Source organism: Barbus barbus (genome assembly GCF_936440315.1).
Source record: "Barbus barbus genome assembly, chromosome: 8".
NCBI lineage: Eukaryota > Metazoa > Chordata > Actinopteri > Cypriniformes > Cyprinidae > Barbus > Barbus barbus.
This window is the reverse complement of record NC_136736.1, coordinates 10,158,047-10,174,063: the sequence shown is the minus strand read 5'-3', so window position 1 is coordinate 10,174,063 and position 16,017 is coordinate 10,158,047. Positions and strand designations below refer to the sequence as shown.

At 37.8% G+C, this 16,017-nt stretch overlaps 1 protein-coding gene across 1 annotated transcript; it reads right to left on the bottom strand.

The window, feature by feature from the left end:
- Positions 1-282: 282 nt before the first annotated feature.
- Positions 283-10,408, bottom strand: LOC306873638 (dual specificity testis-specific protein kinase 2-like). The gene is made up of 11 exons (XM_079423066.1): positions 10,270-10,408; positions 9,273-9,789; positions 6,047-6,168; positions 5,745-5,793; positions 5,510-5,656; positions 4,635-4,717; positions 4,354-4,444; positions 4,184-4,267; positions 3,462-3,548; positions 3,246-3,342; positions 283-2,135 (listed from the first exon to the last, which is right to left on the bottom strand). Exons 2-11 carry the CDS (start codon positions 9,447-9,449, stop codon positions 1,090-1,092), a joined length of 1,983 nt encoding a protein of 660 aa, XP_079279192.1. The 5' UTR covers positions 9,450-9,789; positions 10,270-10,408; the 3' UTR covers positions 283-1,089.
- Between the last annotated feature and the right edge of the window lie 5,609 nt (positions 10,409-16,017).

Sequence of the window (16,017 nt, the reverse complement as noted above, 5' to 3'; positions counted from 1 at the left end):
CTGGCACTATGGAACCAGCATGCCTTTCATTCCTCACTTCCATCTTCTGTGTGTTCATACATATATCTGAACGGATAGTTCACCCAAAAACAAAAGGTGTTATTGCTATATATAATGCAAAATGAAAGAAAAAAAAGGCTTTTCAGCAGATGGCTTGAAAACTGTGCAATATTTTGGGGGTGGGAATCATTCTAGAATAAGTGCATCCACACTTTTTATTTTTATTTTAAATGTGATTCATCTTTTAAGGGCTGACCAATTTGGATTTTTTTTTTTAATTTTAAATTAAAGTTTACAAGAAACAACTTAAACCTCTTTCTTTAACCATAAATTAAACCTAGTTTAAAGTAAACCACTTAAGTTTTCATAGGTCACATTGCCATTGTTATTGTCGAATTCAAAATGACTATAAAGCAACAATGTGTGTGATATTATTAAATAAAAATATTAAACAATACAATAAATATACAGTAATAATAGCATTTAGTGGAAATTTTTAAATTGGGCATTTAATAAATATAAGTTTATTTTATAGTACAACCATAAAATTATTATAAATTTAAAATATATGCACTGCTGGTTTCAGAGTGAAGTGCGGCACTGTTCATTTAGACAAGTGCTCAATCAGAAACTGTTAGTGAATATATTTCAACCTATGCAATTTGACAATCGCACTAAGCCTTATCACACTATCGGTTACATTTTTTTATATATTGTGTAACGCTAAAAAATTCTGTCATTATTTACTCACCCTCATGTGAAACTATGGCTTTCTTTACTCAGTAAAATAGAAAGAAGATAATTTTAAGAATGTTTTAAACATCCATACAATGAAATAACACTGACTTTCACCATATAGACAAAAAACAGTGTGGCATTTTTCAAAACATTGTTTGTGTTTCCCAGAATAAAGTAAGTCATACAGGTTTGGAACAACACCGGGGTGAGCAAATGACAGAATTTTCATTTTTGGGTGAACTATCCCTTTAATTCAACCCACACTGCATCCACTAATATAACCATCCTGACATCAGACTTGTGGCCTGACTGTGTGGCATTGCACTTTCTGAGATGTCGCAGTGGTCATCTTTAGGTCTGGGCCTCTGGTAGGGGTAACCCTGGCTCACAAGTAGCTGTGGATGGAGCCAGACCCTTTGCTCCCCGACAGAGCAGTCCCTTTGCTGTGGCTGTGGATGCTTCCCCTCCGCTGAAGGTCCTGTACGGTCGTCGCGGAGGTCCACGGCGCGAGGAAGGAGCTCCACGCAGGCACACAGAAGGGAAGCTGAACCCAGCCAGACAGCAGGCTGAACAAGAAATCACATCGTCTTGTTCGTTAGTGGGCGGCAAAGGCTCTGGAGCGGGGCCTCGGTAACCGTTCAGCCTTGCCCATGCCATCGGCCGCCCAGGCCTCATTAGTCCATTGTTATTGTCCAAACGGGGAAGGGGAGGTAATAACAGTGGTCCATTAGAGATGGGTGTAGCCCAACCATTGGACTGCAAGGACAAGGAATTAGAAGAACCGCTGATAAGCCGCTTCCCTGACACGTTTCCTTCTGCTGTGTCGGGCGAGCTGCTACAGTCCATGGGCTCGGTCAGGCTCAGTCCCTCCTTCTCCACCTCTTCATCCTCCTCTTCCTCTTCTACCCGTTCTAAAGACACCATATCTAAGTCCAGAACCAGGCCTGAGTCCTCCACTGCATCTTGCCGTCCTTCTGCCTCTTTCTCTTTCATTCCATCTCTCAGTTCTTCAGTTCTCTCCTCCTCTTCTCGGCCCTCTTGGTCCCGGAAGGGTAGCTGTCGCCCCAGCTCGGGGGTGCACGGCAGGGAGCGACACCTTCGAGGGGGACCTCGGCGCCCCAGGCTCCCGTTTAGTGGTGGGGAGGCACAGGGGTCTGGAGGTGGTGGAAGGGTAAAGGTAAGAGAGATGACAGATTTGCTAGGGGTGTCGAACAGCTTGATGCGACCACCGTTGAGGTCTTGTCGAAGAGAGAATGGGTTGACCCGTGCAGGCGTGCCTAAACACGGTGAAGTGGCAGGGGGCAATACGTCTGATTGACTACGGGACAGACGCTGGTCACCAGGATAGCATGGCGAGCTTCTCCTCCTGTATGGACTGACGTCAACAGCAATGGGTTCTGAGGAAACCACAGCAAGGATTGGATGTCAGAGGACTGGTAAAACTGCTAAATTATTTCTTGGTGAATGTAAAAAAAGGGATTTTAAAAAAGTGATTTTAAAGATGGATAAATATTTTTCATCTTTAATTTTGAGTTCTGAATGAATAAGATGCTAACTGCTAAAATATATTTAAATTAACATGTGATATACAATACCTTTCAAAAGATTGGGGACAATAAAAATTTTTTAATGTTTAAAAAAAAAAGTATCTTATGCTCACCAAGGCTGCATTTATTTGGTCAAAAATATAGTGAAAATATTATAAAATATTATTACAATTTACAAAAAAACTTTCTATTCAAATGTAATTTATTTCTGTGATGGCAAAGCTGAATTTTCAGCAGCCATTACTCCAGTCTTCGGTGTCACATGATCCTTCAGAAATAGTTCTGATATGCTGATTTGGTGCTCAAAAAACATTTCTTCATCATTTTGTTATTATCAATTTTGAAATCAGTTCTGTTACCTAATATAATTAAAAAAAATGTATTTGAATTAGACATGTTTTGTAATTTGAAAAAAAAAAAAGAAAAAGGGAAAGGGAAGTGGTGTGTGGCCAAGTATGGTGACCCATACTCTGAATTTGTGCTCTGCATTTAACCCATCCAAGTGTACACACAGTACTGAACATACACCCGGAGCAGTGTGCAGCCAATGCTGCGGCGCCCGGGGAGCAGTTGGGGGTTCAGTGCCTTGCTCAAGGGTCTCACCTCAGTCGTGGATTTTGAGAATGGAGAGAGTGTTGGTTATTCACTCCCCCCACCTACAATCCCTGCCGGACCTGAGACTCGAACCCACGACCTTCAGGTTACAATTCCAACTCTCTATCCACTAGGCCACAAGTCCAACTCTCTATCCACTAGGCCACGACTGCCTACAAAAAAAGCCTTTAGTGTCACTTTTGATAAATTTAATGTATCCCTGGTGAACAAAAGGATTCTGGCCCCAAACTTTTTCAGAATAGTGTATATTTCATTTATTTATCTTATACCCAATATTATTAAATGAATGTATTACACTGATTTAGTGCTTTCAACCCCTGCCCATGTTATCTGTAACATACTTACCTAGGATGACTGGAGCTTCACTCATCTTCCTCTCTCTCTCTATCCTCTCAAGTGTCACTACTATTTCAGAAAAGGCAGGACGACTGTCTGCACTCATCTACCACAGAAAGAGCATAACAAATTAAAAACAACTGAGAGCACGACATCTACAGTTTCATACAGTATTGTACTCTGTGTTACTGAATTTCTGAGTGTATATGTGTGTATGTGGCTTACATTGCAGCAATTGACAGCCAGGCGAAGGAATGAAGGTGGACAGTCTCCCACCATTTGCTCAAAGGTGTCCACATCCAGTCCAAAATCCTGCAAACAGATAATTACACACTTACTGCTCTGATCAGACATCTTCACATGCAAATTTGAGATTAATCTTGAGCTTTGCAATAGTAACAATGTGTTGCTTTATAAAATGTATAATTAAGCAAATTAATATGAAAAACATATTTTTTTATGGAAATATACTCCATCATGCTGCTTCACCAGCAGTGGGAGACAGCACTCTAAAAAATAGACATTGGTATCAAAGTCTAAACTGCAGTGGTCATGAAAAATTTAACATCAGTGAATTAATTCTTTAATTGGATCTGGATACACTATATGGTTACGCATCAGCACACACATCATATTTAGAAGAAAAAAAACATGGGAGCTAATATATTTATATATAATTTTTTTGCATTTATTTGCTTAAATTTGAGTATGAACGATACTTTTTGAGTTTTAATACGATTGCAGAATATCAACATTTCAGTTATTACTTAAACATATGAAATATAAACATAGGCTAAGGCTTGTCCTAGATTAAATTTAGCTATAAATTATTAGCTGTTAAAGTAATTTTACATATAATTTTTTTAAGGCTTGATCTGGTAAACCAGTTACATGATTCTGTGGTTGATTCTGTGCTTCATGTGGTGCTGTGCAGTTGTACGATGTACCTCAGTTCGAGGAAGGATATCTGGGTCAGCCTCAATTCGAGCAATAATCTCACAAAGGATTATTCCATATGAAAAAACATCCACCTATGTATGAAAATGAGATGAATAAAGTTACACAAGCACACAAGTACAGTTGGATGTTGACTTGTTAGTGTTCAAAGACAACATACCTTCTCATTGTACAGCTCTCCTCTTAACATTTCTGGAGCCATCCAGTAGGGGGAGCCCACAATAGCCAAAGGCTGCTTTTCAACACCATCACTGTAGACAAGCAAGTCAAAGCATAGGTCATTTCAATCAATATTTGGCCTATGTTTGGAATATAGCCTTCTTGGATAGTCATCATACTTTTGGTTGTGTCGCTGGTTAAGTACTGATCCATTTAAAATGTCATCATCAAATGTGTGTCAAAGCTGTATTATTTGTTTGTAAAAAGGAGAGATGTACTGACCTGTAATCGGGGATTTTCTCTGCCAGCCCAAAGTCCCCAACCACACCGGTAAACGCACCATTGTCACAACGGACCAGACAATTCTGTATAGTACAGCAGTACAGTCAGGGTATTTTATAGGATATAACGTTAAGAGTATTTCAATGTTCTTAACCTTATAGCCTTATTCATAGAATACTGCATGGATTACGTATTTTTGTAGGTCAAAACACAAAATGATTCAGCATGTTAGCACTTCTGTTTCCATCATCCTGAAGTCAATGTTTCTTTGAATAGGTTTTTGGTTAAATGCCTAAAATAAGATCTGATATTATGAAGTTTTATTCTATGACAAAATACGTCAGTAATACACCCTTGTGTTTTTTTTTAAAGCTTTTACTTGTCTTGCTAACAAGTGGCTAAACGGGACTACATTGGTTGTTGAGGATATTTAACCTCATCACGCCGACCAACTAAACTCATTTACTCACTAGTTTACTTTTACAGCCTCATTGCGTTTATAATAATAAATAATAGTTATCAGATAGTTATCAGAATAGTTATCAGAAGCTTAATTTTAGTGATGTTAAAGTCATGCAACCAGGGTGTTTGTTCACTTTTTGCTTCTGGAGATTATATTTAATTCATCAAATTTGTGAATATTATCATGATGAACAAAACATGTAAGAATCATGAACTTTTGCTAATCACATCTTATTTTCTGCACTAATTGAAAATCCCATAAAAAAATAGAATTTTGTCAAGAAAACCAGAGTGATGGTTGGCCTACAAAAATATGGCATCACCACAATGCTCTTTTCGTCCCATAACACCAGCGTGCAGCAAGCACAAAATGACTGTTATAAAACCATATATGACTGTTACTGTGTCTGTACCTTTGATGTAAGATCTCGGTGGAAAATGCCCTTGCTGTGTAGATACTGCAGCCCTCTTGCAATGTCCAGAGACAGACCTATTCTCACGCTCCATGACAGATATATGTCACTGTCCAGCAGCTGCTCCAGGTTGCCCCCATTTATGTACTATAAACGTAGTGACATTACAGTTATTATCATATCAACCAGACAGTCCATTTACTCCTGAAGTCTGGATTTCTATGCAATGTCTTACCTCTGTAAGAGCATGAAGCTGTCCTTCATGAACACACACCCCCAAAAACCTAATGAAGGTGAAAACAACTATTTATTTGTGAATTATCCTTTTGTGAATATGCAGTTTCAACCTAGGATTATTTTCCAACAGGATACATAAATATCTCATTTTTATAACATTCAAGTCAGACCCTACAAATACACAACTCAAGAAAAATATTATTTATGCCATTGCACTGTAGTATTTTATTTCATTCAATGAATACAGAGAGAAGTATTCCCTGTTTTATGTACAAAAAGGAACAACTCTAAATCTCACACCTGAGGATGTTGGGGTGGCAGAGGCGGTTCATGAGTTGCACCTCTCTCAGCATGTTGGCTTTGTTACTGGCCAGTGTGTTCATCTTCAGAGCCATCACCTGCCCTGTGATCCTGTGCTGCACCTGCAGAATACACACACACACACACACACACACACGTATTCAGTGACACTACTAAAAATACATCTTTGTATGATACATGTAATTGACTAGAGATGCCCAAACAAGCCCATGACCATTTGCCCTTTCGATTTGGCTCACCATGGCACAGATGGTACTCAACCAGAATAATTATTTTACCGCCATGGGTACCGCAGTCATTTCTTCAGCAAATGCTTTTGACTGCTAAGTGGAGTTTTAACCATAAACTTCTACAGGTGAGCATATCAAAGCACATTTTTGAGAGTAGCAATCAACCTTGCCTTGCCAATGGGCTAGATCTGACTGTTGTAATCAGCAGAAATAAAAGCACTGTAGTTCAAAGAATTCATATGCACAGGAACAAATTTAGTACTTTAAAACTTGTGAACCTGTTTGTTATTTAGAACAAATTAAAGCAGCATAATAAATGCCAAAACTGCGAGCCTGTGCTTATGTTTTAATATACACAGTACGACACATTTAAGTGCAGCATTATTTATGTGATTGAACATTTACTCTTGGCCTCCGGCCCTCAATGAAGTTGGATTTTTGGCCCATTGTAGTAAATGGTTAGGGCATCTCTGACAATTAAAAAACTATATTTTTGGTCAAAGGCCTGAGCTTGCTGCTCATCCTTTAAATCTTGGCTAGAGCTTGCTGCTGCAGCAGCAGCAGTGTAACAGATCTATTCCGCCAAGACTAAACACATTAACATTGTCATGCACATTACTATGCTAAACTCTCCGAGAGTTGTCATAACAGAAATAATTATATATATTAATATCAAGCTTCTGTATGTAGAAACTGTAGGGTGCTTATCATCTCCCATAATCTTTACATATCCTCGTGAACATCATGAATGCATAGCAAAAATGACATAAAATAATACTTTTAGTAAGATTTATTACTAAGTGAAAAAACGTCAACAGACTAAAAAAATACATTTGCTTTCATGACACATTCTCTGAAAAGAGAACATCTTAGTTTTTATTTACATTTTTAATGTTTTATATATAATATAATATATAAAATATTTCCATTGTACACTATACCAGAGTGCCTAAAACTTCCACAGCTGTTCAGAACAGCAGAGTATGTGCTTGATGGCTGAGGCCATTCAGTCGTGTACATGACCTGCTCTCATTCAGGATAAAATCTATGTACATCTGCATAAGAGTATCTAAAGCTGCATCTAAAGCTTTTTCTGGCCCTACTAGGCAGAATTACTCTGCAACATGCATTAGACTGATTTGTCATTAAATGTGAGGCTAGAGGAGTTGAAGATAGAGAATCTAGTGGAGGATTGAGAAGCTGTATCAGCCTTTAGGATCTGTATTTACAATAATGCAATAGTTGCATTAGTGTATTTAAGTTTGAATTAAATATGGCTTTGTGTGTATGAGTTAGAGAGTTGGAGAGAGATCCAGTAGAGTATGCCGAGTATTAATAGCCATTAGGGCACTAATAGGCTTTCTGGATTTCCCATCATCCCACCTAACCAGCAGGAATTCAGGACATCATCACAACGTCACATACAAAACATGGGCTTCACCCACTACCATCACCAAACACCACAACATACATCATCCAACATGTATAAATCAGATATCTGAGTCTGACTGACTTTGATTTATAGCTTTTTGTGAACCAAAAGTCAGTAATCCATTCATATTTCATACTGTCCCTTACAGAGTCATTTGTCATTTAGACATAATTCTTTTAATTTTTGCTATGACACCAAATTTTAAGAAATGTTGACTTCTAAAAAGGAAAATAAAAGAGATGGCACAAACACAAACCACTTTCATTAAACATTCAATTTTTCAAAAGTTACATGCACAGCTTTCTGCAAAATTATGTAGTTGTCTACTGCATAGCAAAAAATATAATTATTTAAAAATGTGCCATAACAGTTCTGTTTTTCTTTATTTATAGATACCAATAAAAGCCATGCATTAGAAATTAGACCTCTTTAGTTAGTAAATAATAGTTTAAGATGTATGCTCACATTACTGTAGTTGTAGTACTGAAAATAAATGGTAATTCTGACTTTAGTAATGAAGAATGGCAGCTACTAAATAGCAATAATATATACAATAAATGGCAGCTAATGACTGCTCCAAAAAAAAAAAAAAAAAAGCAGGAATGAATAAGAGAAATAATTAAATTTACATTGTGGTCCACAATGTTCTTAAAAAGTATGAAAGGAGTGTCTGTTATTAAATATGGGACAATACTAGTGGACAAACTTTCAAATGAGAGCAATAGACTGATATTTTTGACTTGCACTTAGGGCAGAGTCAACAGAGGCATGGGCAATAAGCATACATATACCCCTCTGTGAAGAGGCAGACAGATTAGGGAAGGTTGGTAATCTGATTATACTGTCGAGTACAACCAACCTGTCTTATCATTAATCACAGACACCATTGCTCTTAACATGGACACATATGACTCTGTTGTACATACTACAAGATGATTGAGACTGTGAGACTTTAGGATGTGTGTAAACATAAAAATGGTAACATGTTAACTGGTTTTCATTAATCATTAACATCACTGAATCAACCTAAATACATTCATTTATACCAACATTTATACAACAAAGCTAAATTTTATCAGGTAGAAATGCCTCTTTAAAGTAACAATTGCTGGTGAAAATTTTGACAGTAGTGCCATTTATTAGTAGACACAAAATTAAAATAAAATAAATAAAAAATGTGATTAGTGTGAATATCTGTTTTACATATGTGCGTGCACACATATTGGTGATTACTGATAATCAGTTTCCACTATAAACTATAGTTTAAGGTTGTATTGTATTAGAGGCTCATCTCTGATCTCACAGTCAATGTCATTGTGAATTCATCTCACTAGTGGCCTGAATATCGTCGCTGCTCATAATTAATAGTATATTATGAAATCCATGGACTGTTCAAACCAAGCAAACTCCCTCTTACTGCCTCCATCCTTAACTTAACTAGTCATTTAAATCATCAGAATGATCTATCAGAAAAAGCATGACCACTGTAATAAATCTAGGACTGTGTATTATCATTTGTAGATATAAAAAGAGGAAAAGTTACCTTAAAGACTTCTGAGAAGAACCCGAAACCGATTTTTTCACAGAAGAAATCATCAATTCGTGCCAGGCTGGACACGGCACTTCGCAGAGCCCGGTACGATGACGGCCGGATCCGGTTAGGCCCGTAAAGGGCATGCAGAGGGGGTTCACATGTTTCTTGGTTATCATGTTGATCCATTATGATGGACAGACAGGCGGCGGGTCCCTTTAACGCAACCAAGTCCAAATATCCATGTCCCGCGTCAGATACACTACAAATAATCACTTACAAAAACAACTCAATAACTAATAAAAGGTCGTACGAGTCTGTAAAACACATAAAACTACCCGATTAAATATTCTCCAAAAAGGGGCAAATGACCGCAAATGATGAAAAGTGCGCTCGAGCGCTTTCCCGAGAGATGCGGTTGCCATGGTTCATGGTCCTTAAATCAGCCTCCAATCCAGAAAGCTCGCGCGTTATCGCCGTTAGTTCGGATAAGCAGATCTGCCCTCTCCAATATCTGCAAACAAACCACCTGCAAAAAAGGTTAAATATGGTTTAAGTAATGTCTCATTACACCTCCATAGGCACGGGCTTATAAATCACTTGAAGCTCAATAACTGGCGACGGTAAGACTGAGTAAAATTGTGCTATCGATATGGAGAGATGCAGCTTTAATGTCTATGAGCCAAATCTTATTGAAACCTCTTTAAATAAACATAATTCCAATGGCTAGAAGAAATGCGATGTGTCCGCACCATCTGTCAAGCCTGGCTACAGACAGCATCCATTGCGGATCGTTGCTGAAATGACATGACCGCTAAAGAGCTTGCTCTAAATGCAATTTGCATTTCACCTTTATTCATTTTCAAAGCGAATACCGTTTTGCTGGCTTAGTTGGTTATTATTTTCTATAAGACATGCGATATATAATAAAGTGTCATGCACATGAACCGGGGACGGCATGCGTGTAGCCGGGCCCATGCGGCAGCCCTAGGATATGATGGCACGTTACCTGATTTTAGCAGGATCGAAGAAAATACTTTCTCGTTTGGGCACAAATGTTGCGTTTAGCAGATCTTCAGTGTTTTGTCAACAACATCTCATCCGCAAGCTGTCACCGTCCGTCTCGGCCATAGTGAAACGCTTCTGCCGCTTGTAAATTTGCCCGTTCATTGGTGAAGAATAGGGGCAGGTCTTGACAAGGCTGGACATTGCGCGTCGAGCATGCGCAGTAAATGCTCCAACGTGTGCCAGTGTGATTCTGCACTATTGCGACTCTGCACTGCATTCTTCATTTTGTTTCCATAAAATAGTCGGACGATGCAAGTCATGTAAATAGTAGCTTAACTGAGCTTAACTAAGCACATAAAAAATAAGTTTTTACATTTGCCTTGTGATATGAGCTTTCGTAATATGGCTTGTGATTGGCCGCTTTATACATCAATCAAGCAATCGAGCCAATGAGTTGGCGTGGCTGAACTAAGACGTTATCTTTACATTTCGTGTCACACTGTCTGCAACAACATTCATGAAGATGCAGTCAGTGCTGTGGATGAAATCATCGTCGTGAGTCAGCAGTACAAAAACAGGCCACTGACACATGATTTGAAATTGAAGCACTGCATCATATCAATTTAATCCCTGTTGTGCAAATGTTTCTATGCTTCCTCTGAACTCTTCTTCATCCGAGCAAAGCCGCTATTCTTTTACCATCTAAACTAAATCAGACGATTGTTGGGAAATAATTGACTTTAGTGACATTATAAAAACCTACAGCCCAACGAATTTTCCCTTATGTTTGACCTGAAATATGATTATTTAGTCTATTTGAAATGTTTTCTAAAATAGCCTAATTATAGCCTAGCTACATTGTAAAGGCAGTGTTTTTACTTAAGTTGAGAAGTTTGCAAATATTATTGTATTAGTATTTAATAGCATAAAATATCAAACATTTAGCTCCTTACATATAACTCACTCTCACTTTTAAAACATGAACTACATCAAATTAAGTGTGATAAAAGGAGAAAAAATATTTGCATCATTTATGTGAAATTTTATTTGAACATATGATTATGAATTTTTTACATATAAAATGAGAATCACCAGTATGAAGTCCACTGACTTTTAATTGATTTAAATTCCTTTGAATGCATGATGACAAACAAACTGTCTAAATGTATAAAACCTGCATTTTTAACAAAACAACCTCAAAGCAATATTAATATTACTAGGGAATGTCAAACAAAACATGTTCATTTTACTTGAATAAATTTTCACTTTCAGATCAAAAAATGATCAACAGTCTGAATCCCCTGCCATGGTTCAACAATAGGTGGCAGCAAAGTAAAATGTGTGCTTCAAACCCTCATACATTTCTCTTTAAACTTCAGTTGATATGAGGTATGATATTTGATGTGTCATTTACATCTGTTGTCTGTTTATAGTGTGTTTGTGTGCATATTTATGTGTCAATAAAATTCAGTTCTAAAATGCGTGAGAGCTACAGTAAATAGGTCAAATATATTTTACAAAAGTAATGATACAACTCTAATAATAATACAACTTGACACAACTCACAGATGTAGCCCAAAAAACCCTACATTTCAGCCTGAAATGAAAGACGAAACAACTGCTTTAATGCTGTTTTACTATAATAAAACAAATCATAATTATATTATAAAATCTTAAAATCTAATCTAATTAAACATCAACATCTCAATCCAACTAGTGACAACCCTTGTATAGATGCATTTAATTATGCTATGGCTCAGCAATTTGTTATAAGCAGATCTGTAGAAATTAGTCATGTCATTGTCCAGCTCACTTTCGTTCTCAATAGCATCAGTACATCATTTATAATAATGGAATGAACAAAATTGTACTGAATACTGTATGTTTGTTTCTAGGATAGCTCAACCCCTAATTCGGGTTGTTCAGAGTACTGTGCACCCCTCTTTGCAACAGAGGAAGCATCAGGAAAGAGGAGAAGAGAGAAAGTGAAAAGGCACTCAACAGATGTTGGTGAGATTTGATTTCTGGAAATGCATTAAAGGTCACTCACATTCTGCCACAAATGTAAACCTGATTTTAGAGAGTATTTAAATGAGATCAATAACTCCAGCTACTTGTAGGCTACAGTCCTGTATATTTCACACTAAATTGTGATGCAGCCTGAATCACAATCACACCATGTTCATTTGTTGGCCAGAGGAGAACTGATCCCTAAACTAAACATAATTTCTCCCATGGGTTTTTTCTCCATTCGGTCATCTGATGGAGTTTGGGTTCCTTGCCACTGTCGACTTTTGGCGTGCTTATTTGGGGACACACAATATTCAGCAATATTATTGATCTGACTCCACTGACACTACTGGATGAGGACTGAACTGAGCTAGATGATGACACATCTTCAAAACACAAATTAAGACATTTTTGATGAAATCCGAGAACTTTCTGACTCTTCTATAGGCAGCAACGCAACTTACTCATTTAAGTTCCAGAACAGTAAGACACTGTGAAAGTAATCCATGTGACTCCAGTGGTTTAACCTTAATTTAGTCTTCTGTGGCATGAACACAACACTCATGCGTTGTGATGCTCTTGTGAATGCACATTATAGATATTTTTTGTAAATAAGTGGTAAATTAGTTTTTTTTTTAACACAAACACTCGTGTTGCTTCATCAAATTGAGTTACTGGAGTCACATGAATTACTTTAACGATGTCTTTCCTACCATTCTGGAAGTTGAATGTGTAAGTTGCATTGCTGTCTATGCAGGGTCAGAAAGCTCTCTGATTTCTTTAAAAATCTTCCTTGTTTGTGTTCCAAAATGGAATGAAGGTCTTATGGGTGTGAAACCACACAAGGGTGACTTATTAATGACTGATTTTTTCATTTGTGGGTTAGCTGTCTCTTTGAGGGCAGCTTTAACTTAACTTTTTAACCTAGCTTTAACAGGTGTGTGTATTACACTATTTAAATTGACTTCAATGGAGGAGGCAACCCGTTTCATGTCGGGTGGTTCTTTGCCTCCACCTCATGCATTAAAATCATGTAGCTATGCATTAGCCCTTATGTGTGAAGAAGGTTATAGGTTACACAAAGCATTAAATGAAGGGGGCACAATAACTGTGGAAAACATATATTCTATATACTGTATTCTAATAGTATATTTAATAATATACTAAATTATATATATTTTTTCAATTATTAATTTATTTCAATTGAAGGTTAGAATTTTGAACAAAAAACTAAATGATAAAGAGGTCAAATAATTGTGTAGGACTTGTGTAGGTACAGTATTTAAACATGATTGTGTCTATGCTTTTTTCAGAAATGCATGTGGAGGAACAGAAAGCTCTGAGATTTCGTTATAAAGATCTTAATTTGTGTTCTGAAGATGAACAAAAGACTTGCGGGTTTGGAACGACACAAGGGTGAGTAATTGATGACAGAATTTTCATTTCTGGGTGAACCAACCTTTTAACTTCTTTTACCTGGAGTGTTACATTGTTAATGATGACCAATATGTCATAAGAAATGAACTGGGAGTAGTATGAATACTTTTCACAAACACGTGGTGACATCACAATTCAAGATTTATTTTAAGCATACTAAATATGCCTGTAGTGAAAAGTGTAACTGAAACTTGAGAATTTCTGATAGTTTTTGTTTGTTTGTTTTTCCAGACTACATCCAAATAGTGTTTCCACATCTGAGATAAAGGCAGGCATAAGAACCAAGCGGAACGATGAGGACAAGCTCTTCAAAAAATTAAACCTGCCTGAATAACGAGGGAAGAAATGTGCATGATTGCGTGATGTGTAAATAAACATTAAATGCATTTAGTGTAACTCTCAGCCTGTTAATTTAAGTTAAAAGAAAAGTAAAATAATTTATTGTTGCATTGCTGTTTGAGACATTCACTTTTGTACCTTAATTCATTATATTGCAGATGTGTGCAAATAAAACGTGTTGTTCTGAATATTCTGGTTGCCTTTCAGGTTCATTTGAATATTCCACAGTAAGTTCACTAAAGGGATAGTTCCCTTTCGATTCTGTCACTCTACATTAGAAATAGCCTTTCCTCAAATACTACTGAAGCCTTACTGAATCACGTGAAACTGGCCAATGGCGTTCAAGCACGCGAAATATGAGCGGGAATCCCGTAAGGCAGTGCTTGTACGTCATCCATGCAGAATGTATGACCTCGGAAACTCCCTCTTGGTGTATACTAGTGAAATATTTAAAATTTAAGTGTGACTAATTTTTCATTTTGTTCATTAGATGGCGGTTAAATTTGCCAGAAAGCCAAGGAACATGGAATACATCAAGATTGTAAGTGTTTATTCACAGTTTTAAATGGAAAACGTGTAAACAATTTGTTCAAGACTGGACTAAATCCTTATTTAAGAAAGCATCTTCATCTAACAATCATATAAATTATCTTTCTTCTAGCCTGGACATTCTGAACCCCTTCCATTAAAGGTCGGCCTATTAATCTTGGTCAGTAAGGACCCCAAAGTTCCTCAAATCATTGAACTGTTAAGACTGGCAGGACCAACCCGACCAGTACATCCTGGCTCTTGAACGCCCCTCACCCTGCGAAGATCTGTTTGATTTTGTCCTGCGCTGTGGAGGCACACTCAATGAGGACACAGCACAACTTGTCATGTGGCAGGCGACGCACACGGCTCACATGTGCATTCGGCGTGGAGTATTTCACCGAGACATCAAGCTGGACAACTTGCTGGTCAATCCAGAAACACTCAAGGTCAAACTGAGCGACTTCGTGTGTGGGTGTCTGCTGAGAGAATCTGGCTATGACGTCTTCTGTGGGATGTATTATGCATCAAAGCTGTAGTTTAGGATTCTAGTTTTGAGAACATTTCCCACTGTTTTGAATCAAATAGCACTGTTTTTTGCATGCTAATCGATACAGTGTAAATTTGTGGTTCCTTCAGGCACAGAAGAGTACTTCCCCCCTGAGTATGACATGGAGGGCATGTACCACGGGAAACCTGCTACCGTATGGTCACTAGGAGCGCTCTTATTTGCAATGGTGTGTGGATGCTTTCCAGAGCCCAACGACCTGCTGTCGATAGTTTTGGGCATTTGTAATTCTTAATCATATAAAACATAAAAACAAGGCAATAAAATTAAAGCTTATTACAAAGTGGGTGTAAAGTTAAAGGTTATAATCCGACTCTCATATCTCTCTGCTGTTGTTTTGCACAGAATGCTGCCTTCTGATCCAGTGTCTCCTGCAGCAGGACCCAAGTCAGAGGATTGGATTGGAGGAAATCCTTTTCCATTCATGGTTTAAGCCGTAGAGTTTCCCCAGTCTTTCTTCAGCCAGCTTAGTGTCTGGCAGGCTGACGTGTGGCCATCCCTCCCTCCACGCCTAGGAAACATTAGTGTCTGGTGGTTCCTGTCAAAGTCCTTCCTGCCACAGCCACCCCAGAAGTTTCTGCATTGGCTGGCCGAGAGGTTGCTGTCTCAGCCTCTCAATCCCTCATCTTTTTTTGCATCTGGTGGGCTGAAATGTGTGGCCTCTCCATGCCTCAACATCTTAAAAGGCTCCCAAGCCTTGGTAGCATCCGATGCCTTGGCTTGAGGCAGTAATATCTGCATTTGGCGGTATTACTTGCTTATGTGGTGACCACATACAACATAGAGAACACAGGACAATGTAGTTATTGTACAATTGCAGATTCTGCACTACATGTAATAACTACATACTACCTATTGTATATGTAT